The sequence below is a fragment of the Chiloscyllium punctatum genome, chromosome 16 (assembly GCF_047496795.1).
Source record: "Chiloscyllium punctatum isolate Juve2018m chromosome 16, sChiPun1.3, whole genome shotgun sequence".
In the NCBI taxonomy this organism is placed as follows: domain Eukaryota; kingdom Metazoa; phylum Chordata; class Chondrichthyes; order Orectolobiformes; family Hemiscylliidae; genus Chiloscyllium; species Chiloscyllium punctatum.
Window position 1 is genome coordinate 4,980,761 of NC_092754.1, and position 25,301 is coordinate 5,006,061.

A 25,301-nucleotide genomic window follows, 5' to 3' on the forward strand; every position below is an offset into this window, starting at 1 on the left:
AGCTTCTTAGATGTCACCTTCCAAACCCATAACCCATACAGTCTAGAAGCACAATGGAAGTGGATACTTGGGAGCACCATCACAACTGGGCAAGTTCCCAGTCACCATCCTGACTTTGAAACATATCGCTGTTCCTTCACTGTCACTGGGAATTCTCTCCCTCGAAGCGCTCTGGATGCCCCTACACCAGCTCACCCCCACCTTCTTCAGGGTAATCAGGAACAGGAAGTAAATGTTGGCCCGGCCAATGATAAGTAAAAGAAAATGTGAGGTCTGCTCTAATTTTTTAATAACTTTCTGTTCTGTTGCAGCAATGTGAGTTCCGGATGAGGGGACACTACCACTGTTTACGACCATTCTGTAACTTTGTGACTAACATCACCACGAAACTCCCCTGGCACATCAAGAAACACGAGAAAGCAGAACGAAGAGCTGCAAACGGGTTCAAATACTTCACCAAACGAGAAGAATGCAGTAGGCTGGGTAAAAACAGTACTATTAGCAAAAAGAAATGCTTCAAAAGCAAGTTGCATTTCTGTATGACATTTGATATGTTTAAACTATTAAAACTCCTTCACCTTCAGGTAAAGGTTGACCCTGAATCACAAAAACAGATATTAGGCAGAGATGATCAAGAGCTTGTTCAAGGAATTGGTTTTAAGGACCATCTTAACAGAGGAGAGTCATGATGTGGAGGTGCCAGTGTTGGATTGGGGTGGACAGTTAAAAAACCACTCAACACCAAGTTATGGTCCAACAGGTTTATTTGAAAGTACAAGCTTTTGGAGCTCGGAGTACTCCACTGGTTACCTCATGAAGGAGCAACTCTCTGAAAGCTTGTACTTCCAAATAAACCTGTTGGACTACAACCTGGTGTTGTGTGGTTTTTAACTTGAAAAGAGGGGAGTGAGATGGGACTCCAGCTGAAAGCTCGGCTGCCAATGGTGCAATGAGAGACATCAGGAAGGCCCAAGAAGCCAGCTTTGAATAAATGCAGAATTTCCAGAGGGAATTTAAGGGAGGAAGAGGTTACGGAGACAGGCAGGAGTGAGGCCAAGCAACTAAATTGAAAAGGATGAGGGGGCATCTAATTGAAACATACAGAATACTGAATGGCCTGGACAGAGTAGATGTTGGGAAGATGTTTCCATTGGTTGGAGAGACTAGGACCCAAGGACACTGCCTTAAAATGGAGATAAGAAGAAACCTCTTCAACCAGAGAGTGATGAATCAATGGAATTCATTGTCGCAGAAGGCAGTGGAGGCAGGTCATTGAGTATATTTAAGACTGGGATAACTAGGTTCTTGAGGATACTCAAGAAAAGTGATCAAGGGTTACAGGGAGAAAGTGGGAGAATGGGGTTGAGAAACTTATCCGCCATGATTGAATGGCAGAGCAGACTCAATGAGCTGAATGGCCTAATTTCTGCTCCTATGACTTAAGAGTCTGATATTAGTCAGTGAGCATAAGGATAGGATGGCAGCAAAAATTAGGATATGGGCAGCACCCTGAGACACATATGTAGCTTTTAGTTACAAATAATATGGCAATGAATTTTTCATACTGAAGATATTTTAGTAATAGACCCAGGAGCCAAATCTGGCTGCAACCTCACTTTGCAAGAACCAGCTACATCCCAACTCAATGGGAGTAAATTATGGGACACTGTGGCTTGGAGGACGGCAGGGGTGAGACACACAGAGGTTTCTGCCAAACCTGTGAGAGGAGGGATGCTCCAGATCCCTGGGAGTGGAGCAGTCAACATGAGCATCAAAGATCAAGAGTATGAGACAAACAGACAAAACTTCCCCCTCACCTCCATCTAAAGCCCCAAAGGATCCTTTCACACTCATCAGAGATTTTCCTGCACATCCACCCACGTCAGCTACTGTGTTCGATGCTTTTGATGCAATCTCCTCTATATTGGGGGGCAGGATACCAACTTGGGGAACGTTTCAGAGGACATCTCTCAGACACAAGCACCAAACAGCCCTGTGGCCAACCACTTCTGTTCGCCCCCCCACTCCCCCAAGGACATGCAAGACCTGGGCCTCCTCCACCACCAAATCCAAACCACCCAATGTCTGGAGGAAGAGCATCTCAGCTTCCACTTTGGGACCCTTCGACCATATGGCATCAATATCAGCTTCACTGATTTCCAAATCTCCCCTCTCCCCACCACATCCCAGATCCAACCCTCCAACTCAGCACTGCCCTCTTGACCTGACCTACCTGTCCATCTTCTTTCCCAACATCCACCCCACCCTCCCCACTGACCTATCACAATCACCCCCACCTGCATCTACCGATTGTCTTCCCAGCTACCTTCCCTCCCCCCCCAACATCCACCCTCACATTTACTTCTCAGCCCCTTCCCATTCCACATTCCTGATGAAGGGATTATGCCCGAAACATCAACTCTCCTTCTCCTTGAATATTGCCTGACCTGCTGTGTTTTCTGGTGCCACACTTTACGAATCAGACAACAGCAGACAACCTGGGTCACCGGACAAGGGCATCAAATACTGAATGGACCTGAAAATGTGGGTTTCCATGTAATTCAGCCCTGAAGGAGCTAAACTGTATCCCTGATGACTAAAGGAACCTGAGGCCTATACTCAGAGCTGAATCAGATGACTAAGGTAAATAAGTCCTCAGGATCTGATGGGATCCATCCAGGATACTGAGGAAGGCCAGGACGGAGATTGCTGGAAACTTGACAGAGATCTTTGTAATCTACTTAGCCATTAGCAGGGTCCCAGAAGACTGGAGAATAGCAAATGTTGTTCCTTTGGACAACAGGGATAATCCGGGTAATTGGAGGCCGGTGAGCATACATTAGTGGTGAGGAAATTATTGGAGAAGATTCTTAGGGACAGGATTTACTCAAATTTAGAAAAGCGTGGACTTAGTTGGGATAGTTAGCATGGCTTTGTGTGGGGGAGTTCTTGTCTCACAAATTTTATTGTGTTTTTTGAGGAAGTGACAAAGATGATTGATGAGGATAGGATAGTGGATGTTGTCTATGTCGATTTTACTGAGGTATTTAACAAGGCTCCTCATGATAGGCTGGTCCAGTATATTAAGTCAGATGGTAAGTTGGATGCAAAATTAGCTTGATCATATAGGACAGAGAAGTTGTGGAGGGGAGTTTTTCTGACTGAAGGTCTATGACAGTGATGTTCCTCAAGGATCAGTGCTCGGACCCCTGTCATTTGTAATATGAAAGTGTAGGTGGTCTGATTTGTAAGTTTGCAGATGACATGAAAACTGTTGGAGTTGTGGACATCTGCATGGAACGTACTGCTGGGGAAGGTGATAGAAACAGATATGATAGAAATGTTTAAAAGGCAGCTAGTCAGACTCATGAAAAAGCAGGGAATAGAAGGATATGGACAATCTGTAGGCAGATGGGATTAGTTTAGAATGGCATTGTGGTTGGCGCAGACATGGGAGTCAAAGAACCTGTTCCTAGGCAGTACTATTCTATGTTCTATGACTAAAGGAACCTTAGGCCCATGCCTGAGCTATGTCCCTGATGACTGATTAAGAACTAAGGTTTAGTTGTGGAGCTAACCTGTATCCCTGATGATTGAATTAAGAAGCCTGAGGCCTAAGCCCAGGTCTGAGGTATGAAACTTGTGACTGAATTAAGAAGCCTGAGGCCTATGCCCTCTTGACCGAAGCATGTGAGCCTCATGAGATCAGGCTGCTTCCTCACTTCCAGGATAGCGATTGCTGATTGGAAGTACTCCTGGAAGGTTATCACAAATGTAATCTCTAACCTTTCTGCTCAAATAAACAACCCATTGCTTAAACTTTTGTAACCAATGCATTATTAATGCTTTGAATAAATTGAAAGAACAATGCACTTTTTTTTAATGGTCCCTTATGATTTCATCCTATTCTGGACCTTTCTTGTAACAATGCTTGTGAGATTTATCTATAATCCTGGAATTCAAGGCCAATCTTGGACAAAGCCAGGCTGGAGGAGAGGAGCAAAGCAAATGGGTGGTGGTTCTGGTGGTGGGGAGGAAATTAAACTTATTTCCATTAATTTTTGCAAGGGGAGGGATAGGAATATAGAAATATCCTTGCAACTCATTTTCCTTTCCCAGAAGAACATAATCCCAATAAAAAGCAGAATGTCTCATAGCCTTAAGCAGCTAGTGTTGATTCAATCACTCTTTCTCTTCCACCTCAAATCCTTCATATGGGTTTTTGGTACATTTATGAATGTGCCTGTGCTAAAATCAGTACCTTATTAATTAGAGCCAAGGCTGATTACAAACATGACGGCTGATTCACCACTTGATTGAAAAACAGAAGCTGATAGAAGATACAAGTGTGAAACAATACACAAAGCTTAATTCTCTGCTGAGGACAAAATCTGCAGCAGCAAGGAACTAGTCAAAGTAGAAAATAACAAACTGGGAGAGAGTGACATGTTGCCAATTATAAAAAAGATTTGGTTTGTATAAGCAAAAAGGGATGTCAGTTTATCTTGCACAGTTCCCCACAGCTTGATCCCATAAACACCAAGGTTTCTGAGGCATGCAGTTCTGCACGATCCAGGTCATTCTATCGTTGGCAACTGTTATAAACAGACCCCCTGGTGTTACCTGTGTTATTAGTGCGTAGAGGTCTCCTGTTCCACAGTTACTTTTATTTACTGGTCTGAGCATTTCAATGTACTGGGGACATTAAAAAAAGCAACATGATGACACATCATTGTTCCATAGACTGGTTTCCATGGCGATAGGTGAACCAATACCTTCCCATCCTGACACTGTTTCTACTCTTGAGGTATTATTGTTGCATTATTCATTCTTTTTCCTTTCCCCCCTTCTTTTTCTCCCCTGCCAACAGGTTGTAAGTACAATCAGGTGAACAGCCACTTCCACTGCATCCGTGAGGGCTGCCATTTCTCCTTCCTGCTCAAGCATCAGATGACATCACATTCCCGCAAGCACATGAGAAGAATGCTGGGTAAAAACTTTGACAAGATTCCCAATCAGGTAACTCTTGCCTTTGGTTTAAACCAAATCAATTAATCAGCGCCAGTCTCATCCCTACATAGGAGAGGGGACAAGCCAGTAAACAAACCAGTAATGCTAAGACATGAATGTGCTAGTCTACCTGGACCTTCATTTTGAATTATAAATATATCTTATTTGCCATGTTTTACTATTCTTTTTTCCTTCTGGGAAAGCAGTCCACTTGACTGGCACCCCATCCATGATCTTCCTCACACACTCCTCACACACTGCGATGTGTACCGTCTTAAAGATACACTGCAGTAATTCACCAAGGCTCCTTTGACCTGCCAAACCTGCAAACTGCACCATCTGGAAGGACATGGGTAGCAGATACATGGGAACACCACCTCCCACAAGTTGCCCCTCCAAGTCACTCGCCGTCCTGACTTGGAAATATTTCACTGCTCCTTCACTGTCACTAGGTTGAAATCCTGGAATTCTCCCAGATGTACCCAACCACAAGGACTGCAGTGGTTTGAGAAGGTAGCTCCCCACCACCTTTTGCAGGACAGTTAGGGATAAGACAATAAGTACAGAAGTAGCCTAGAACACCTGTGAACAAATAAAGACACATTAGAATCTTTCGCTGGAGCATTCAAAATTCCAAAGCTGAGAATTCTTAAAGTCAAAGAGGTTTCACAGCACAGAAAGAGATCCATTGTGTCCATACCAATTATCAAATCTCTAATACTGTTTTTCCAGCACCTGACCCGAAGCTTTGGATATTATGGTATTTCAAGTGTTCATCTAAAAATTTGCAGGCAGTGAGTTCCAGATACCCACCACCCTCTGGGTGAAAACATTCTTCCTTAAATCCCCTCTCAACCTCTTACCACGTACCTTAAGTCACTGTCCCCTGGTGAATGTCCCCCCAATGAAGAGGAAACATTTCCTCCTGTCTGATCTGCCTGTGCTCCTAATAACTTTGTACACCTCAATCATGACCACCTCAGCCTTCTCGTCTTTCTTCCTAGTTGAATTGTTCCAGTTCAGGCAGTGCTCTAGGGCACTCTGTCTAGTGCAGTCACATTCTTGCTATAGGCTGGCACTCAGAACTGCACACAGTACTCCAGCTGTGGCCTCACTAAAGTTATATACAGCTCCCTCACAACTTCTGTACTCTTGCAATCGATGCCTTGCTTAATAAAGGCAGGTATGCCACCCTAGCGACCTTATCCATCTATCCCAAACATGCTATGAATGTCAGGCATTTTGCCCCAGTGTCAGCATCAAGTAGTCTAAGGCCTTGGTGTGGAGTCTAGAATAAAGCCCCCATCAACCAGTACCAACATCCCACCCCACCTCAGCTACGCACAATTTCAAAAGTCAATGGGAATATTTTTAAATACTTCTCACCACCAGCAGCTGTTTTCACTCCACACACACGTTGATCGAAAGCTGTTAGTTCTTAATCTCACAGTTTGTGAAGCCTCTAAACTCAGAGGAAAGTAAATGAAGACTGTTCAAGAGACTTTTGTGGCCCATGCTAGAAATTCACAATTAGGAGGTCATTCCAAATGAATTGAGCAGCACCTGATTCTACTCTGCCCAACTGGATTGGAAAACGAAGGCCTTACACAATTGTTCCTTGTCCAACTGCCACCTAGCCCACACCCCCACCCTACCACCCTCCAAACACGTGGCTGTTACCCCTCCTCACTGACACTGCACAGGCAGCCACCAAGTCTTCATTGGCAGCCTGGTTTCCAGACCTTGCCATTTTTTCTATTACAGCAACACAGCTCCTTTCACACTGTTGCAGCTCAGAGAGTACTGCACTGATGGACTATCATCCTCCTGAAGATCAGGACTATGTGCTGGTGCTAAGGGGAGGTTAGACACTAGTCAATCTGGATCTAAACCAGCCAGTGATACACAAACAGCTTCCTTGACTACTGACTACTCAGTCTTTCAGCTCCTCTCACTGTTACAGATCCCCCTTTACAATGGTTACCATTTAGTTAGTTTTCTTTTTAAATCCCTGATTTTCATTGAATTCCAATGTCATCATCTGCCATGGTGAGATTCAAGCTCCAGAGCATTAACCTGGACCACTGGATTACTAGTTTAGTGACTGATATTACCATGACCCCACAGCCTCTTACTCGCTATACATGTGTGCTCAAGCAATTAGTGGTCATTACCTGTTTATCCTTAACCACAAACGAAGGCATTAACAAATTTATCCAGACATAAACAACTGGAGATAATTGTGGAGTTGACAGTATACTGGAGGCTCAGATACAGTTCGGCCTGTCAGAACAAAAACATCACCTCTGCAGTTTAAGACAGAGTACCTCACTGACATAAAAAAAGCCGACAGATTACGGAAACCCTGATAATCCATTCAAACAGAACCAAGGGAATATGACCAGGAAATATTGATGATAATTTGTGAGAAAGTAAATATTAGGAAGAATAATTTTCTTTTCACAGAAATGGTGATTGAGCAGCCATACCAACAGCTGTGTTCCACATTGAATGTGCAAGACCATAAGACATAGGGTGCAGAAGTAGTCCATTCATCCCATCGAGTCTGCTCTACCATTCGATGAGATCAGGACTGATCTGAAAATCTCCAACTCCTCTTCCCTGCCTTTACCCCATTATCCGTACTGAGTAAAAATCTATCGATCTCAGCCTAGAATGTCGTTAACGATCCAGCCTTTGTGTCCAAATGATCAGACTGGGTCATCTGGTTGCTACAATGGGAGAGTCAGAACATGAGCAGTGATCTTTGGGAAGGCAGGGATTTCCTCAGAGCTGGGTTCCCACTCCATGCACACCAGGGGAGGAGTAGCTCCTAAGAGGCTGCCCTGGTCTCCTGGCTCGTTCATCCAGTTGATTTTTCTTTGACTACCATTGTGTTTGTTGTCAGGGTCCCAGGTGTGACGAGGCATTGGGAAATGTGGCTGCTGCTACCGGCTCTTCTGCAATGAGCTCGACACCCAACATGATGGACACTGAAACAGACGAGTATATGGACTACCCAGCCGGTACAAGCCCTGCGGGTCTCTCCTCGGAGTCTTCAGTGCCAGACCGAAGCGGCACGAGTACGCCCATCGGAAATGAAAGCAGTGCAACTGGTGAGGCATCTGCTACATGTGTCCCTCTCTGATAGAATACTGAAGTTAACAAGCTCTATAGTGATCTCACACTGAGGGGATTCTTAATCAAAATATCAGCAGCTTCCAGAGGCTTTTGTGGCGCAATGGTAGTGTCCCCACCTCTGAGTCAGTGGATTTGGGTTCAATACCCGTGTGCTCTAGCAGTGTGTCATAATATCTCTGCAACAGGTTGATTAGACACTATCTTAAAGAGTGGCATGCTACAGTGGCAATGTCCCGACCCCTGGGGCAGGAAGCCCTGAGTTTAAAATTCATCTGATTAGATTACCTACAGTATAGGAGCAGGCCCTTCAGCCCAACAAGTCCATGCTGACCCTCCAAACTGTAACCCACCCAGACCCTATATTTACCCCTGACAAATGCCCCTAACACTATGGGCAATTTAGCACGGCCAATTCATTTTTGGATTGTGGGAGGAAACCAGAGTACCCAGAGGAAACCTGCCCAGGTGATGTGCAAACTCCACACAGACAGTTGCCTGAGGTGGGAATTGAACCCAGGTCACTGTGAGGCAGTAGTGCTAGCAACTGAGCTACCCTCAGAGCTGTGTCATAATATTTCTGAACAGGTTGATAACTAACTAAGTATCTCTGAGCAGGTTCCTAGAAGGACAGTGAAGCTTTGAAAGTAGTACGCTGGGAGTAAATTAGACAGACAGATCTATAAATAGAATACAGTGACATCACTCATCGGGATAGACAGTGTTGGAGGAAAGAGGAAACTTTTTAACCGTGAAGAGAATGGTGATTGAATCAAAGTTTCAGATCTGTGACTGCAGACAGCAAAGGACTTAGACCATCCAACCAATCCCGAGGCAAGGAAAGGGGTGGAAATAGTAACAGCAAAGGTTGGTGGAAGGCAGAAGAGACCACGTGCAGTTCAAATAAGCGGGAGCTGCCGTAATGATCTGAAATGGTGGAACTCAGTGTTGGATGTGATGTGCCTCAAGTTAAGCAGACAAACAGGTGAATGTACAGTGGCCTGTACTGCTTAGAACTGGGGGGGGGGGGGGGACACACCTGAAGCACAGGACCCTCTGGTTGCCCAAAACCAACTGATACCAGAAGCTGAGTAATAACATAGAACACCTGGATGCTCAGGAATGAGGTGAGTGGGTGTATTTTGGCCAGGGTCATGTTTCCTTTGGGGTGATGAGTCTGTCCAGCATGTCTATGCAAGAGAGAGAGGCTGTACTGGTCATTGGATACTGTGTTGTAATACATGACCTTCCCCAAACCATTTATAGGTAGAACATGCACACAAACCACATCAGCTGTATATCTTGCATCGTTCTTTACTGTTATTGGTTTAACTTGACAGTTTTTAACTGCATCTCCATTTTCATCTTTTTTTTCACTGTGGTGCTTGGCTGTGATTTCATTTCAGTTTTGTTTTTTGTTTCTCTCCTTCTGCTTTTCTGAATATTTCTTTAGGCTGTCCAGTCGCTACTGCTGCTGATGCTGTCCACACTGCACCATCTCCATCCTTCCCCCCAGCCCTGCTCACATCTCCTGCTCCCCCTCCTTCACTGTCATTTCTCCTCCCTCCATCCTGTCTCTCTCTACTCAGCACGAATCTGGGGACCACCAGGAATGTTGTCATACCGACCAGCACGCCCGGTTTCAGCCCGATCATTGCTGCTCCCAGCCCGATTAAAAGTGATGTCCCAATAGTACAGGACGCTGCAGGTATTCGAAACAAGGTTTACTCACTTGACAGAAAAAAATAAGTGCAGGGGCCCGTTCGCTGTTCATGTGAAATGTAATGGAAATTTCTTTTTAATCATTGCTTCCAGGCTACAAATTAACCAGTGAGTGGCCTCTCCCTGTTTGGGAGAGTGAAGAGGTCTTTGGTTGTAAAAGGCCTAGAAGGGTTAATACACTTCTCTGTCAGCCCAGTCTGTTATAGAGTAGTGCTAACATCGCTAGGCTAGTAATGCAACACCCTGACTTAGTGTTCTGGGGATGAGGGTTGGAATCCCTCCATGGCAGATGGTGAAATTGAATTAAAATGGGGTGACCATGTAACTACTGTCAATTGTCATAAAACGCTGTCTGGTTCACCAGTGTCTTTCGGGAAGGAAATCTGTTGGCATATATGTGACTTCAGACACACAGAAAGGTGGTTGACTCTTAACTATCCTCTGAAATGGCCCTAGCGAGACACTCAGTTCCTCAAGAGATGGGCATTAAAATGCTGGCTCTAATAGCGATGCTCGCATCCCATGAACAATTTCAAAACATCGACTGGAATCCCTGATATAACAGAGCCACAAATGAAATGTGTTCAGTTTCACAATATATTGAAAAAGGTTTAGGACATAATTGAATCTAAATCTCTGGTCCAATGCCCTAAAGGTTTATGGTTAAGCCTTCAGGGGCAGGTTTTACCCTGAGAATGTGACCAGTTATGGTCAGATCAGTTGTCCTGTTGAAAATGTCAAGTCGGTTAACTCAAGTAAGAATAAGAATTAACACTGGAGAAACTGAGCAGCAGCATCTGTGGAGAGATAAGAGTTAATGTTTCAGATTCAGGGACCACTCTTCAGAATGCAGATACTACTGACCTACTGAGTTCCTCTCCCTTTCTTTGTTTTTACCCTTGGCATCCATAATATTCTGTAAATCTATCAACATTTTTTATTCATTCATGGATGTGTCACTTGCTGGACCAGCATTTATTGTCCATTCCCTTGTAACTGCACAGAATGTGGTGGTGAGCAACTTGCATGAACTACTGCAGTTCTTGAGGTGTAGGAACACACACAGTGCTGTTAGGGAGGGAGTTCTAGAGATTACTTGGAGACCAAAAAAGATGTTGCAGCATCTTAATAATTACCTGTTGGTCATTGTCATCAAACAATTATTGCAGTAACTGTAACCGAATTGTATGGATCTTTTAGTACCCAATGTCCCATTAGGGGTCACCATTTAAAAATAAAAGAGTTAACTCTTAAGATGGAGAAGATGAGAGTTTTATTCATGTGGGGGCCCTGAATCTTTTAGAACATAGAAGAGTACAACACAGTACAGGCCCTTTGGCCTTCAATATTGTGCTGATCTTTTAGCCGACATAACCCTTCATTGTACTATCTTCCATGTGCTTATCCAAGACTCACTTAAATTCTTTTGACCTCTCTTCCTTGAAACACAGTGGAAGCAGAGTCTTTAGAAAGCTGAGCCAGATAGAGCATGGGGAGGGGCAGAGTGGGGGTGGAATAACAGCCATGGTGGGCAGGAGTGTGGAGTATGGCGATCAACTGTGAGCTTTCTGAATGGTGAAGTAGGTTTGAGGAGCCGAGTGGACTTACTCCTGCTCCCAATGTGTGTATATTCACATCCCCTGTTTGCACTATACAAGAGGAAGGAGTAGACACCAGTCCATGCAGCATGGGGTTTGTGGTTTGAAGAGGGAGAATGAAAACTTGTTGGCAAGTTATTTTGAGAAGGCTTTGAAAGGTGGAGATGAGGCAAAAGAGACTGAATGGAAGGAATTGAAGAGGAAAGTCTAGAGATAAAGAACTGTCAGTTCCTCCATTGGAAGATCCAGCAATGGATAGAGTTATAGAGATGTACAGCATGGAAATAGACCCTTTGGTCCAAATCATCTATGCCGACCAGATATCCTAAATTAATCTAGTCCCATTTGCCAACACTTGGCCCAAATCCCTCGAAACCCTTCCTATTCATGAACACATCCAGATGCCTTTTAAATGTTAAAATTTTGCGGTTAATTAGAGTCTAAAGGTTGACAGGCTATGGTCCATCCAGAGAAAAGTTGGGAAATGCTGAAAATAGTCAGTATTCCCCAGGAATGTGTGTCGTATCAGCTTCAAATCTCAATATTTTCAGTTTGTAAACAACACTTCAGGATTGAGGTTTAAGGTTTCTATCCATTGATGGGATTTGACATTACTGAGCTGTGTGACCCAGTCACATTTTGGAATAATTTCAGATGTCGCAGGACCCATTAGTTGAGGGACATTTCTAGAGCTTCTGCCCCAGTTTAACCCTTGCAATTCCATTTCCTTTGGCTGCTTACCAAAAAAAAACAATTATTCCTCAATCATTGACAATCATTATGTATGCACATAAATATAACACCTTTAATGGAGTAAAACATCCCAGTCATCTTCACAGGAAAACTATCAGACCATATTTGACATTGGACCACATAAGAAATTTCAAGGGAAGGTGACCCAAAGCGTGGTCAAAGTGATCTGTTTAATGAGGCAGCTTAAAGGATGAAATGCAGACAGAGAAACAGACAGGTTCAGTGAGGAAACTCCAACCTTAGAGCTAACACAGCTAAAGCATAGCCACATCACAGTACAGTTTGAAGCAGATATACAGTAGAGACAAGATTTAGAGGAATGCCAATTACTGGAGGAGTTTATGGAGATGGAGGAGTTTATGGAGTCGGAGAAGGATTGGAAGACAATGATGAGAATTTTAGACATTGCTCAAATTTGGAGCCAATGTAGATGGCAAGCAGAGGTGATGCTGCCTGAATGTTGACTTGTGGAGAATTAATATTATGCCTATTTCTGTCAGAGCTGACACAGGAAATGATGCAGGGGGGACCTGCTCAATCTCCACCATTGACCACATCCAAAGGGTTTTAGCTTGGCACACAGGGGAACATAAGACCATAAGATGTAGGAGGTGAGGTAGGCCATTCAGCCCATCAGTCTGCACCACCATCCAATCAAATCATGGCTGATCTGATTATTCTCAACTCCACTTTCTTGCCTTTTCCCCATAACTGTTACTGAGTAAAAATCTATCTGCCTCAACTTTGAACATATTCGATGGGATAAATCATCTCCTTGTGTTTCTGTACTGTATGTATACATTTTCTGTTTCTGTGGAAAGATGGGGAAACTGAGCTCCATTGTCTGGGCTAAACCTTTATCATTGCATTGAATTATTAGACACAGTTACACAGGGATTGATTGACAAGGTTCTTAATGAGAAGGAAATGCTAATTGAAACCTTTTACACAATCTGAATTATGTGGGCTATCTCCCACAACAATGTGAGAAATATGGACTAATCACAACAACAAGACAACATGACAGAAACATCCAAGGCCTGTTTCCATGTTGTATGATTCTATCTCTAAAACGCAAAGTCATTATCACAATGTAGAGCATTCTTCTGATACCCAATATGTTTTTGCTCAGTGTGACATTATTCACCCCTGGGCAAGTACAAATGGAGGAAGACACAAAGGCCTCATATATGATAGTTGGTGGGAGTGATGTGGTGGGGTTGGGTTACAAAGACCAGGTAAGGGGAAAATAATCTGCAAGAGCTGCAATTTGTTAGAGGCAGTATAAAGAATCAGCGAATAGTTCTGCTACATGTCAACAGAATTGTCTTGTCGTTGATCTGGAAAGTCTAGCTATGTATTGCCAGCTCAAGGTTATCCGCAGAGTGTTAGCAGATGATGTGTGTGCTCTGAGGTGGAACCAATACTGAGGGGCCTCCCCAACTTGCTTTTTCTATTAGATGTCTTTGCCCAGTTTTCTTTCATTGTCCGTGATTCTGCAGAAAGTGTGGGTTTTTGATTCTGCATCACCCAATCAGGTGAAGTGTTACATCCGGTGCAGATCCTGACTGGATCTCCTTGCTACTCAGGGCCATGTTAGGTCCTGTGCTCATGGAGATGCAGAGCAAGCACAGTTTGTTTAACCCCCCAGTGCAAGGGCCCAGAAGAGTTGATCTTGGTTTCCAGCCCAATTTGTACATCTAGTAAATCCCCCTGACCCACCCTTTGCCCTGCACCCATTTGAAAATTCAGTGAGAGTAGGGTAAGTATTATGATCAGTTGACCTGATGGGATTACATGCAGAGAGCAAGCGTTGTGGTTCCCATGTATTAGAATGAACCACACTTCAGTCATGGAAAGTTGAGGACTCTCTACGTTTAACACACAGCTTAGTAAGAAGATTGTTTTAAACTCATGTCCTTTTACATAACACATGACTCTCCAGTGCAGCCATGAATGTGATATCTTGGAACACAACACAAACAATTGGATCCTGGCCAGTTAGTTCCTAGCTCTTTCCAGACCAATACAGCAATATAAGTGACACAATGGCAATGACCCACCACTGGGCCAGGAGAACAGGGTTCATTAATTTCCCTGGAGGTGTGCCATTAAAAGCCTGAAGAGGTTGATGAAAAACATTTAGGAAGTTCTGTAGTGCTGAGGTAGTGACCGTATTTCTTCACCAGTGAAGGTCTGGGTTCAAGTCCCATTTGCAGCAGTGCTGTGTCAGAATATATCTGAAAGAGAAGTATACCAACATAGATAAGCTGAATGTATTTCTTCTATTAGGGGAAAGTGGGGACTGCAGATGCTGCAAATCAGAGTCGAGAGTGTAGTGCTGGAAAAACACAGCAGGTCAGGCAGTATCCGAGGAGAAGGAGAATTGACCTTTCGGGCAGAAGCCCTTCATCAGGAAGGAAGAAGGGCTTCTTCTATTCCTGATGACTTTACAACTGTATCTTTCAGCAATTATCCAGTTGTTGAATATACACAAGACTGAAATTGATAGACTTTTAGGGCTTAAGGGAATGGGAATTGAGTGGGAAGGTGAAGTTATGCTCAAGGATCAGCCATGATCTTGTTGAATGGCAAAGCAAGTTTGAAGGACGAAATGGCCTGCTCCAGCTCTGAATATGTTCTTCTCCTGCTAACACTTAATATCTGGGCTTCTAAGTGAAGCAGATTTACTGAACTAAGCTGGAATATACCAGATGGGCCAAATGGCCTATTCTTGTGCTGCAGATTCTGTCTAAAGTGCCCTACGTCTTTAGTACAGGCAGCAGCAGCATTGGGTGAGGTGGGGGAGGGGGGTGTGGGGAAGGAACAGAGGAGAGTGTTGGGGTATGGTGAGAAAAGCAAATGACACTGAGAATGAGTTTTGGTGTGCTGCTGTGTGTTTACTGAACGTGTATATCAACACCCACCCTTAGAACTGCAACAACCCAATAATGCACCCAAACCTCTGGTGTGATAAACGAAACCTCATGTGGTGTCCGTGACAAAAATATCAAAATGAACTGCCTCCACATTATTACAATAGTTAAATACAGAACATATTGAAACCTTTTGCAAATGTTATGCAAATGTGAGAGTGAGTTATTATTATTTGTGTTTATGGCAGAGAAAGAAAGCACATGGGTTTTGCTACAACATTTCATAAATGATTAAAATTTTCTGAAAATATCTCCATAACATCTGCCCTTTAGCAACAGCTGGAACCTGTAGCATTCAGTAATACAATCAATTACTCTCTTAACCCAGTCCAGTGCTTTTACACCACATATTGGGAGTTCTGTACTGGGACGCCCAGGACTTTACAGAGGGAGACTTGCAATTACCTTACATACCTCTTAAAGACAGAATGTGCATTTATATTGTGCCTAATCATACTTCAAGAATTAAACAGTAATTTTTTGACATCAAGTCATCCCCATTTTTTGTGACAAGTTCCAGTTTGTAAACAAAAAAAATAAGATTGATCTGCAAATAATTTCATTGATTTTTTTTTTCTGTGGGATTTGGGCAGCAGTGTCTGAGACTTTTCATTTTACCTTATGAACACAAGAATTAGTAGACGCCCAAGTCATAGGTGACATTGGGCTTGAAGTCCACTCTCCTACCTGCTCTCTACATCCCTTTGATTTCCCAAGAGTCTAAATGTCTGTTTATTCCAGAAATGTGTTCAGCAATGGAGCACCTACTATCCTCTGGGGTAAAGCATTCCAAAATCCAGAGGCCACGTGCGAGATCACTTCTCCTTATCTCAGTTCCAAATGATCAGCTCCTTAGCCTGAGACAGTACATCAGAATTTTAACTAAGTGTAAACAACACCCTCTTTGTGAACTGCTGCAGGCTTTTGTGTTAAATTTCCTCCCAAGGTGCTAATGGTCAGGCAGTTCTGTGATTTTTGACCCAGTCGTGATGAAAGAATGATCGCTATGTAGTCACGGTGGGATGATAGGAAGAGGAGTAGGCCATTCAGCTCATCTACTCCTCCCCACCAATCAATACTATCCTGGCTGATCAAACAATTCAATGCCTTTTACACATGATCCCTGTAACCTTGTACACTGCTGATAATCAGAAATCTATCAACCTCTACCTTAAACATCCTCAAAGACTGAGCTTCCACAGCCCTCTGTGGCAGAGAATTCCAAACGTTCACAACCCTTGGAGATTTTAGATTCCCCAACCAGCTGAAACATTTTCTTACCTGCATCTACCCTGTCTATTTCTTGAAGTATTGTGTAGGTTTCAATGAGATCACCTGTCACCTGGGGAGGCAATGGACTGGTGGTCTTCTCACTGAATCACTAATCTGGAGACTGGGTAATGTTCTGAGCATGTTGCCCCCTCCACGTTCCTGAGGAAGAGCTTATGCTTGAAACATCAACACTCCTGCTCCTCCAATGCTGCCTGACCTGCTGTGTTTTTCCAGCACCACACTTTTCGACTCTGATCTCCAGCATCTGTAGTCCTCACTTTCTCCTAATGTTCTGGGCAACCAACCAGATGGTGGAATTTTAATTCAATTTTTAAAAGAAAATCAGAGATGAAGAGTCTAATGATGACCATGAATCCATTGCCGATTTTTGGAAAAACCCATCTGGTTCACTAATGGCCTTTAAAGAAGGAAACTGCAGTCCTTTAGGGAAGGAATCTGCCATCCTTACCTGGTCTGGCCTACATGTGACTCTGACCCACAGCAATGTGGTTGACTCTTAACTGCCTTCTTGGTAATTAGGGATGGACAATAAACACTGGCCGAGCCAATGCTCACATCCCATGAATTAATTTTTAAAAAACATTCTGCAAAACTCTCCAGAATAAAGTGCCAGTTGCCCAATCTCTCCTTCATAGGACTGGCCGGTATCTATGAACAATACCTTCATTGTACTCCTTCAATGGCAATAATATCTGTCCTGAGATAAGGAGACTAAAACTGCACACCAAATTCCTGGAATGGTCTAATCAAGCTGCAATACAATTGAAGCAAGACTTCACTACTGCTCCTATATTCAAATCCTCTCGCAATAAAGACTAACATTCCGTTAGCCTTCCTAATAGCTAGCATGTTAGCCTTCAGTGATTTATTGACAAGGTCACCTAGGGCCCTTTGTATATTTACACTTTCCAACCTCTTACAATTTAGGAAATACTCTGCACATCTGTTCCTCCGACCAAAGTGGTTAACCTCATGTTTGTACATTATATTCCATCTGCCATGTGTGTGAGACACTTGGTGATGTTCCCATGCACCCCGTGCTTCATTTCGCTTTCTGGGCGCTGGAGGTTATATATTTGGAAGGTGCTGTTGAAAAAGCCTTGACCGGTCACCGGAACACATCCTGTAGCTGGTACACACTTCCAGCCTGGTGGTGGAGGGAGTAAATGTTAATGGCGCTGACTTGTTTTGTTTTGGATGGTGTTTTTTGTTGGGATCAGTGTATTATTCCACAGAAAGATTTATGGAGACTGAGTCTTCCTCATGAGGCAGCTCAGTTCATCAATTGGGTGGCACCTCTGACAATACAGCACGTGTACAGTATTGCAGTCCATTGCCAGCCTAGCGATAATGCACCTGGCTCCTGATTTGGACTTTGGAACTTGGATCTGATGTGTACATTAAATAATTTTAAATTGTATACATTAAAGCATTTGCACTAAGAAGAGTTTTAACTTGCCACACACGATAAGGTTTCGTGGAACATCATGAGGTTTTAACAGCCCTCTGGCCCACTTACCAAGTGTCCAAGATGTCTGAAGGGTTTTCAGCAAGACTGGGTTTTGGGGGAATGTAGGGAGGGGACAGGGGAAACCCAGTGTCTGCCTGGGTGTTCTAGAAGAACACCCCGAGATCTCCAGCCCCTCAATAGGGCAGTATAAACACATGTTGGATGGTGTCCTTAGATGTTGGGGCCAGTCTCTATGGTCTGGTGCTGCCTAATTGATATGCTGTCCACACAATAGGACCTCAATAGGTATAAAGGCAGGGAAATCCTCTCTAATTCAGGATGATTTATTAGTCAAATAGTGGAACTTCCTACCTTACATTGAGGGCGTAGCAAACTGCCTCATTGCCTATCATCATTCTGTTAGATTTTAATAGAATTCTAACTGCAGTTTTTATACAGAAGCTTGGTGAGACCACACCTGGAGTATTGTGTGCATTTTTGCTCTCCATATCTAAGAAAGGATAGTCACGATTTGGAGGTGCTCTTGTTAGACTGGGGTGTACAAAGTTAAAAATCACACAACCCCAGGTTATAGGTAAAAACAATGACTGCAGATGCTGGAAACCAGATTTTGGATTAGTGGTGCTGGAAGAGCACAGCAGTTCAGGCAGCATCCAAGGAGCTTCGAAATCGACGTTTCGGGCAAAAGCCCTTCATCAGGAATCAATCAATCAGGAATTCCTGATGAAGGGCTTTTGCCCGAAACGTCGATTTTGCTGCTCCTCGGATGCTGCCTGAACTGCTGTGCTCTTCCAGCACCACTAATCCAAAACCCCAGGTTATAGTCCAACAGGTTTATTTGGAAGCACTAGCTTTCGGAGCGCTGCTCCTTCATCAGGTGGCTGTGGAGAATAAGAACGTGATCTTACAATCTTATTTCCACAACCACCTAATGAAGGAGCAGCACTCTGAAAGCTAGTGCTTCCAAATAAAACTGTTGGACTATAACCTGATGTTGTGTGAGTTTTAGCTAAGAAAGGATATACATTTTGATTTAGCCCTTTCCTTCTCTCTGTCACTACCTCACCCTCACATTTGGTAGTATACATTGCCCTAATGGGTTTTGCATGTAATTTGATCAATTGGAAAACACTGGTGATTACTGGTGGTAATTTATAGGTGGTAACAGTCCTGTGGCTGTTGGGGAAAAAGATATTCAGTTGCTTGCAAGAGTGCTTCTGGATGTAAAGGATATAGTTGACATAGAGGAAATCCAGCGAAGGTTTATGATTATGACAAGAGCTGAATTTTATTTTAGTGGAGAAAGTCTTCTAGAAGGTACAGAACAGAAGGGTTTAGGAGTCACAAAAGGCTAGCATCCATGTTCAGCGATTATCAGGGAAGACAGAGAGAATTTGAGCCTTTATTTCAAAGGGAATGGAATATGAAAGTAGAGAGGTTTTGCTAAAACTATGTAAGGTACTCGTCAGGCCACAACTGGAATACGACGAACAGTTTGGGCCTCTTATCTAAGGAAAGGTATCCTGGCATTGGAGGCGGTCCAGAGAAGGTGCATTCAGCCGATCCCAGGAATAGAAGGACTGTTTTTTTTAAGAGAGGTTCAGTAGATTCAGGGTTAGAGGAATGAGAGGCAGCTTTATTGAAACGTACAAGGTTGTTAGGGAGACTTGAATTCTTTATCTGAGAAGGATGTTGAAGCTGGGTCGTTAAGTTTATTCAAGGCTGGCATAGATTTTTTAATCAGTATGGAAATCAAGGATTGTGGGGAAAAGGATTATCAGATCAGCCATTCAATCAGCCATTCAATCATGGTGCAGACTCGATGGGATGAATGGCCTGCTTCTGATCCTATGCCTCATGGCTGTATGATATAAGTGTCTTCACTAGAGTTTAGAAGGGCGAGAGGCAGGGAGGGTGTTTTCCCTAGTTGGGGAATCTAGAACCAGAGGTCACAGTCTTAAGATATGCAGTAGACCATTTAGGACTGAGCTGAGGAAATTCATCTTCACTCGAAGAATCTGTGGAATTCTCTACCACAGAAGGTTGTGGAGGACAAGGCACTGAATTTATTCAAGAAACAGATAATGTTTTACATAACAAATGGATCAAAGGATATGGGGCAAAAGCAGGAACAGGGTACTGGATGGTCAGCCATGATGGAAGCGGCTTGGAGGGGCAAATGGCCGAGTCATGCCCCTCATTTTATATGTTTTCACGTAGCAATAAGTCGGCATTCTGTCATCATATTTCTGCCCTCTTGAACAGTATTATGGGGATGGAGGGAGCAGGCAATTCAATACATTAATACATTATCTACTCAAGTCAGCAACCAAGATCTGAGTCTACCCTGCATGGGTGAGAGAGGGCTGAGTGTTCCCTATTTGATCACTCCAAGGGCCACTGCTCAAGTGAATAGCTGCCCAGTTCCTTATGGGACTTGTGCAATTTGGACATGAAGGTTGGAAGTCCTTCATAGAAAGACTGGCCTGGTGTAGGAAGGTGCTAATGTTGGCATTAATGCATTGAGCTTGTATTAATTCTTCTTGGAAAGTAAATGAGATGTCCGATTTCTCATGACAACTTGTAACTTGCTGACAAAATTGTAGGAAAACAGCTCCCCGCTTGCATCATCACCACAATGAAATTAAATAAATTACAAAGTATTACTACCTTCAAATTTAGTGTCAGAGGAAATTCATATTTTTTGTTGATTGAACAGAGGGTTGTGAGTCTTTGAAACCTCTTGCCACACAGTGCTGTGGGGACAGAGACCTTGTGTATATTTAAGGTTGAGATAGATTCCTGATCAGTCAAGGAATCAAAGATTATGGGAAAAGGCATGAAAGTGGATGTGAGGAATGTTGGATCAGACATGAGCCAAATGAATGGTGGATCAGTCTCCAGGGGCCGAATGGCCTACTGCTATTCCTATTTCCTATGAGCTTATGTACATCCATTGAAGTTAAGTTCAATTTTTTTTGACGATGTTTGGTTTTAACTGGAAGAACTCTTGCATATATAAAATTAAAACAAAGTGAGGTACATTTAGGTAAAAACAATGACTGCAGATGCTGGAAACCAGATTCTGGATTAGAGTGGTGCTGGAAAAGCACAGCAGTTCAGACAGCATCCGAGGAGCAGGAAAATCGACGTTTCGGGCAAAAGCCCTTCATCTATTCCTGATGAAGGGCTTTTGCCCGCAATGTCGAGTTTCCTGATTCTCGGATGCTGCCTGACCTGCTGTGCTTTTCCAGCACCACTCTAATCCACTTCAATACATTTGTCACATGCATCTACTAACTAAATGCAAGTTAAACTTGGTATTCTGTTTTTTTGTTGAGAATGACAAAACAGATCAAAGATTTGAAGCTTTAAGCTAATCACAGACCAGCCTCTTTCATAAAGTCCAAACTTTGCAGCTTTCACTATTGATGTAAAATGCCAATTGGTTTAAGATGTGAGGTCCTGCTACAAAATGTTTGTGCACATTATGTATTAGTTTTCACCATCAATTCAGACAGTGATTATGTAAGCACTATGGTGGTGGAAGAAAGTATTTGTACTCAGATATTGCAACTCACCCTCAAAATCCATCTCAGCTGGTGACAGCTGGTTTCTGAACTCTCACTGTTGCCATTTTAGGGATTTTGTTTGAGCCGTTGAAATTCCTTCCTCCTTCTGTCACTGCTGTGTGAACACCTTGAAATCTTCCTTACAATAAATTCATTAAACCCAGCTCATTTTTTTGGATTGATTATAGAGCCTTATATGGTGCAGAACTACAGATTTATTGGAGCTTTCGAAAATAAACAATGGGTTTTGTATTCAAAATCAAGAATTGCTGTAAAAACTCAGGACATCTGCCATCCTCTGTGAAGAGAAAGTCGAGGCAATGTTTCTGTTCCAGTTCTAAAGAACTTCTCAAAATGTTAACTCTTCTCTCTCTGCACAGATGCTGCCAGACCCTCTGAGTTCTGTTTTTTAGCAATTCCTGATGTTGCTTCCGATTTCCAGCAATTCCTTTTTTTTGTTTAATAGGCTTTACTTTCTTTCTTTGCTAAAGTTGTTTAATACATTAATACTAATTATTACAATAAGCTAGTTTCAGATCAAAGTTAAACATGCTCAGGTAAAACATTCCAACACCATATTACATTTTATTATTGTTACTTGTTCACTCAAGTTGACAATGATAGAAATTATTGTCCAGTCATTGGGAGTCGGGGTGGGGGGGGGAGAATGCAGAAGTATAGTTGAGGCGAGGTGGTGGTACAGTGACAGTGTCACTGGACCAGGAAATCCAAAAGCCCAGGTTAATGATCTGGGCTTCCAACCTCACCAATGGCAGATGGTGAAATTTGAATTCAACAAAAATCTGGAGTGAAAAGTTAGTCTAGTTATTGTGAAAACTGACCTGGTTCACTAATGCCCTCTGAGAAAGGAAATCTGAGGTCTTAGACCCACAGCACTCTAGCTAGTAAGCATTGGCTGAATAGATGATGCTTGAATCTTGTGAATTTTTGGAAAATGAAATCTGTGTGACATTTAACCAGAAGTTCCTCTCTGCTGTTTCCCATGTTCAGTCTGACCTACCTGACACGTCATGTCCCTGTGTTTTTAACAGTGAGTATTTATTGCCCATCCTCAGTCACCCTTTTATTTCTTGCCCATCCCCCTGCTGCATTAGTTTAAATCCACACCCCCTCCCACCCCACCGAAAAGCATTAGCAAAATTCCTCTCCCACCTCCAAGGATATTGGTGCCCCTCTGGTTCAGGTGAAGATCATCCTATTTGTAGAGGTCCCACCTTCCCCAGATAGATTTCCAGTTATCCAAGAATCCAAATCCCTCCCTCCTGCACCATCCAACCATTCACCATCCACCCTCCCTCCTGCACCATCCCTGTAGCCACATGTTTAGCTCCGCGCTCTCCCTGTTCCTCGCTTCACTGGCACGTGGCACAGGCAACAAATCAGAGATTGCAACTCTGTTCCAGTGTGAAGCTTCCACCCTAACTCCCTGATTTTTTGCCTTAAATCCCCACCTTTCTTCCTATCTATCTGTTGCTGGTGCCAATGTGGACCACGACTTGGGGCTGCTCCCCCTCCCCCTCAAGGATCCCGAAAACATGGTCAGAGACCTCACAAACCCTGGCACCTGGGAGACAACACACCAACTGTGAGTCTCTCTCGTTTCCACAGAACCTCCTATCTGTCCTCCCACAATGGAATCCCCAGTGACTAAACCTCTGCTCCTCTTTCCCCTTCCCCTTTGAGCAACAGGGACAGACTCTGTGCCAGAGACCCCAATGCCTACCCCTGGTAAGTCATCCCCGGCAACAGTATCCAAAATGGCATACTTGTTGTTGAAGGGAATGGCCACAGGAAATCCATGCACTGGCTACTGATTCCCTTTCCTACTCCTGACAGTAACCCATCTACCTTCTTCACGTGTCTATGGAGTAACTACCTCCCTGTAATTCCTCTCAATAACCCCCTTCGCCTCCCAAATGATCCGAAGTTCGTCGAACTCCAGTTCCCTAACCCGGTTCTCGAGAAGCTGGGGATTGGGTGCACTTCCCACAACTGAAGTCAGCATTTGTCAACACTGCTGACGTTTGCATAATAGATGGTGAACAGGCCTTGGGGGGACAAAAGGTGAGTTATACTTGCAGGGTTCCTAGTATTGACCTCCTGTTGGAGCTAGTTTTTATATGGTGGTTGCAGTTCAGTTCTGGTCAATGGTAACCCCCGGGATATTGATAGTGGGGGATAAAGCATTGAATGTTGGGGGCTGTCAGTTAGGTTTGCTCTTGTCAGAGAGGCTCATCCCTGATGAAGGGCTTATGTCCAAAACGTCGATTCTCCTGCTCCTCGGATGCTGCCTGGCCTGCTGTGTTTTTCCAGCACCACATTTTTCAACTCTTGTCAGAGATAGTCATCACTTAGCAGTACCCAGTACAATCAGCCATTTTCTGATCTCATGTGGAGAAAACCAAATTGGCTGAAGACTGGTATCTGTGATGCTGAGGACCATTGGGCTGGGATGAGATGGATCATGCACTCATCACTTCTGGCTAAAGATTGTTGAGTTTGCTTCTGCACTGCTGTGGTGGGCTCCCCCCTCATTGGGTAAGGGGATACTTATAGAACCTCCTCCTCCTGTCAGTTTCTTGAATAACTTTATGAATCTTTAGTAAAATATAGAGGATATGATTGCTTAAATAAGTGTGGAAACGTGCATTTGTTGAGTATGTCTTTTTATTTGTTATGTTTTTATTCTTTTCTATCACTTCTACCTGTTCTGTAGCAATATGGGTCGAGTTGTGTGGTGGTTACAAGGACTGGGCAAGGAAACCAGAAGTTATAAAGCCTCAAAATAAAAACAGGAAGTGCTGGAAATACTGGCCTGGTCTCTCTCTCTCAAGAGAGAGAGGAACAGAATTTGTGTTTCAGATCAATTAAATTAGTGTTTCAGATCAACTACTCTATTCCATCCTAAGTTCTGAAATCAAACGCAACTTTTTTTTTAAAGAAAAAACATAATAACTGGCTAGTATCAGAAACAAATGATCATCAGTTCAATTGCATTTTTATAGCACCTTACATCTTCACACATCCCAACGTGTAGTTAGTCAGTGAGGTGTAGTCGCTACTATAGGATTGGAAGCTGCTGAATTGCCCCAGCTCCTATTGTCTCACTAATATCTCTCAAAGCAGAGAGTTTGTCATCCCTTTTGTTCTGGTCAATTCTTAGTGGTGTCTAAACTGACCCAATGAACCACAAAAGGTGTGAATGAATTTTCATTTATGTAGCACTTTTCATGACTTTAGGACAGCCCTTTACAGCCACCAAGGTATTTTGAAGTGTGGTTAGCAGAAGAAGCAAAAATGGTACAAGAAAAATCTTCTTGTTGGTAGGATTAGGGAAAACCCGAAGGCTTTCTATAGGTATGTTAGGAATAAAAGAATGACTAGGGAAGGAATAGGTCCAATCAAGGATAGTAATGGGAAGTTGCGTGTGGAGGCTGAAGAGATTGGGGAGGCGCTGAATGAATACTTTTCGTCAGTATTCACTCAGGAACAGGACATTGTTGTCGATATGAATACTGAGGCACGAATAAGTAGAATGGATGGCTTTGAGATATGTAGAGAAGAGGTGTTGGAAATTCTGGCAAGGGTGAAAATAGATAAGTCCCCTGGGCCTGATGGCATTTATCCTAGGATTCTCTGGGAAGCAAGGGAGGAGATTGCAGAGCCATTGGCCTTGATTTTTGTGTCCTCTTTGTCGACAGGAGTAGTGCCAGAGGACTGGAGGCTAGCAAACGTGGTTCCCTTGTTCAAGAAGGGGAGTAGGGATAATCCTAGTAACTATAGGCCA

The 25,301-nt window shown here is 43.4% G+C and overlaps 1 protein-coding gene across 14 annotated transcripts in view; it reads left to right on the top strand.

Moving 5' to 3' along the window:
• Window positions 1-25,301, top strand: part of casz1 (castor zinc finger 1) — a 390,214-nt gene that overhangs the window by 353,040 nt on the left and 11,873 nt on the right. For 11 of the 14 annotated variants that reach the window (XM_072586051.1, XM_072586065.1, XM_072586057.1 and 8 more), the window contains 4 exons: window positions 312-483; window positions 4,871-5,019; window positions 7,919-8,126; window positions 9,602-9,856. In XM_072586051.1, coding sequence (XP_072442152.1) covers window positions 312-483; window positions 4,871-5,019; window positions 7,919-8,126; window positions 9,602-9,856 — 784 coding nt within the window. The remainder of the gene's footprint in view (window positions 1-311; window positions 484-4,870; window positions 5,020-7,918; window positions 8,127-9,601; window positions 9,857-25,301) is intronic. The other 3 variants (XM_072586063.1, XM_072586064.1, XM_072586066.1) reach the window with 1 other exon arrangement.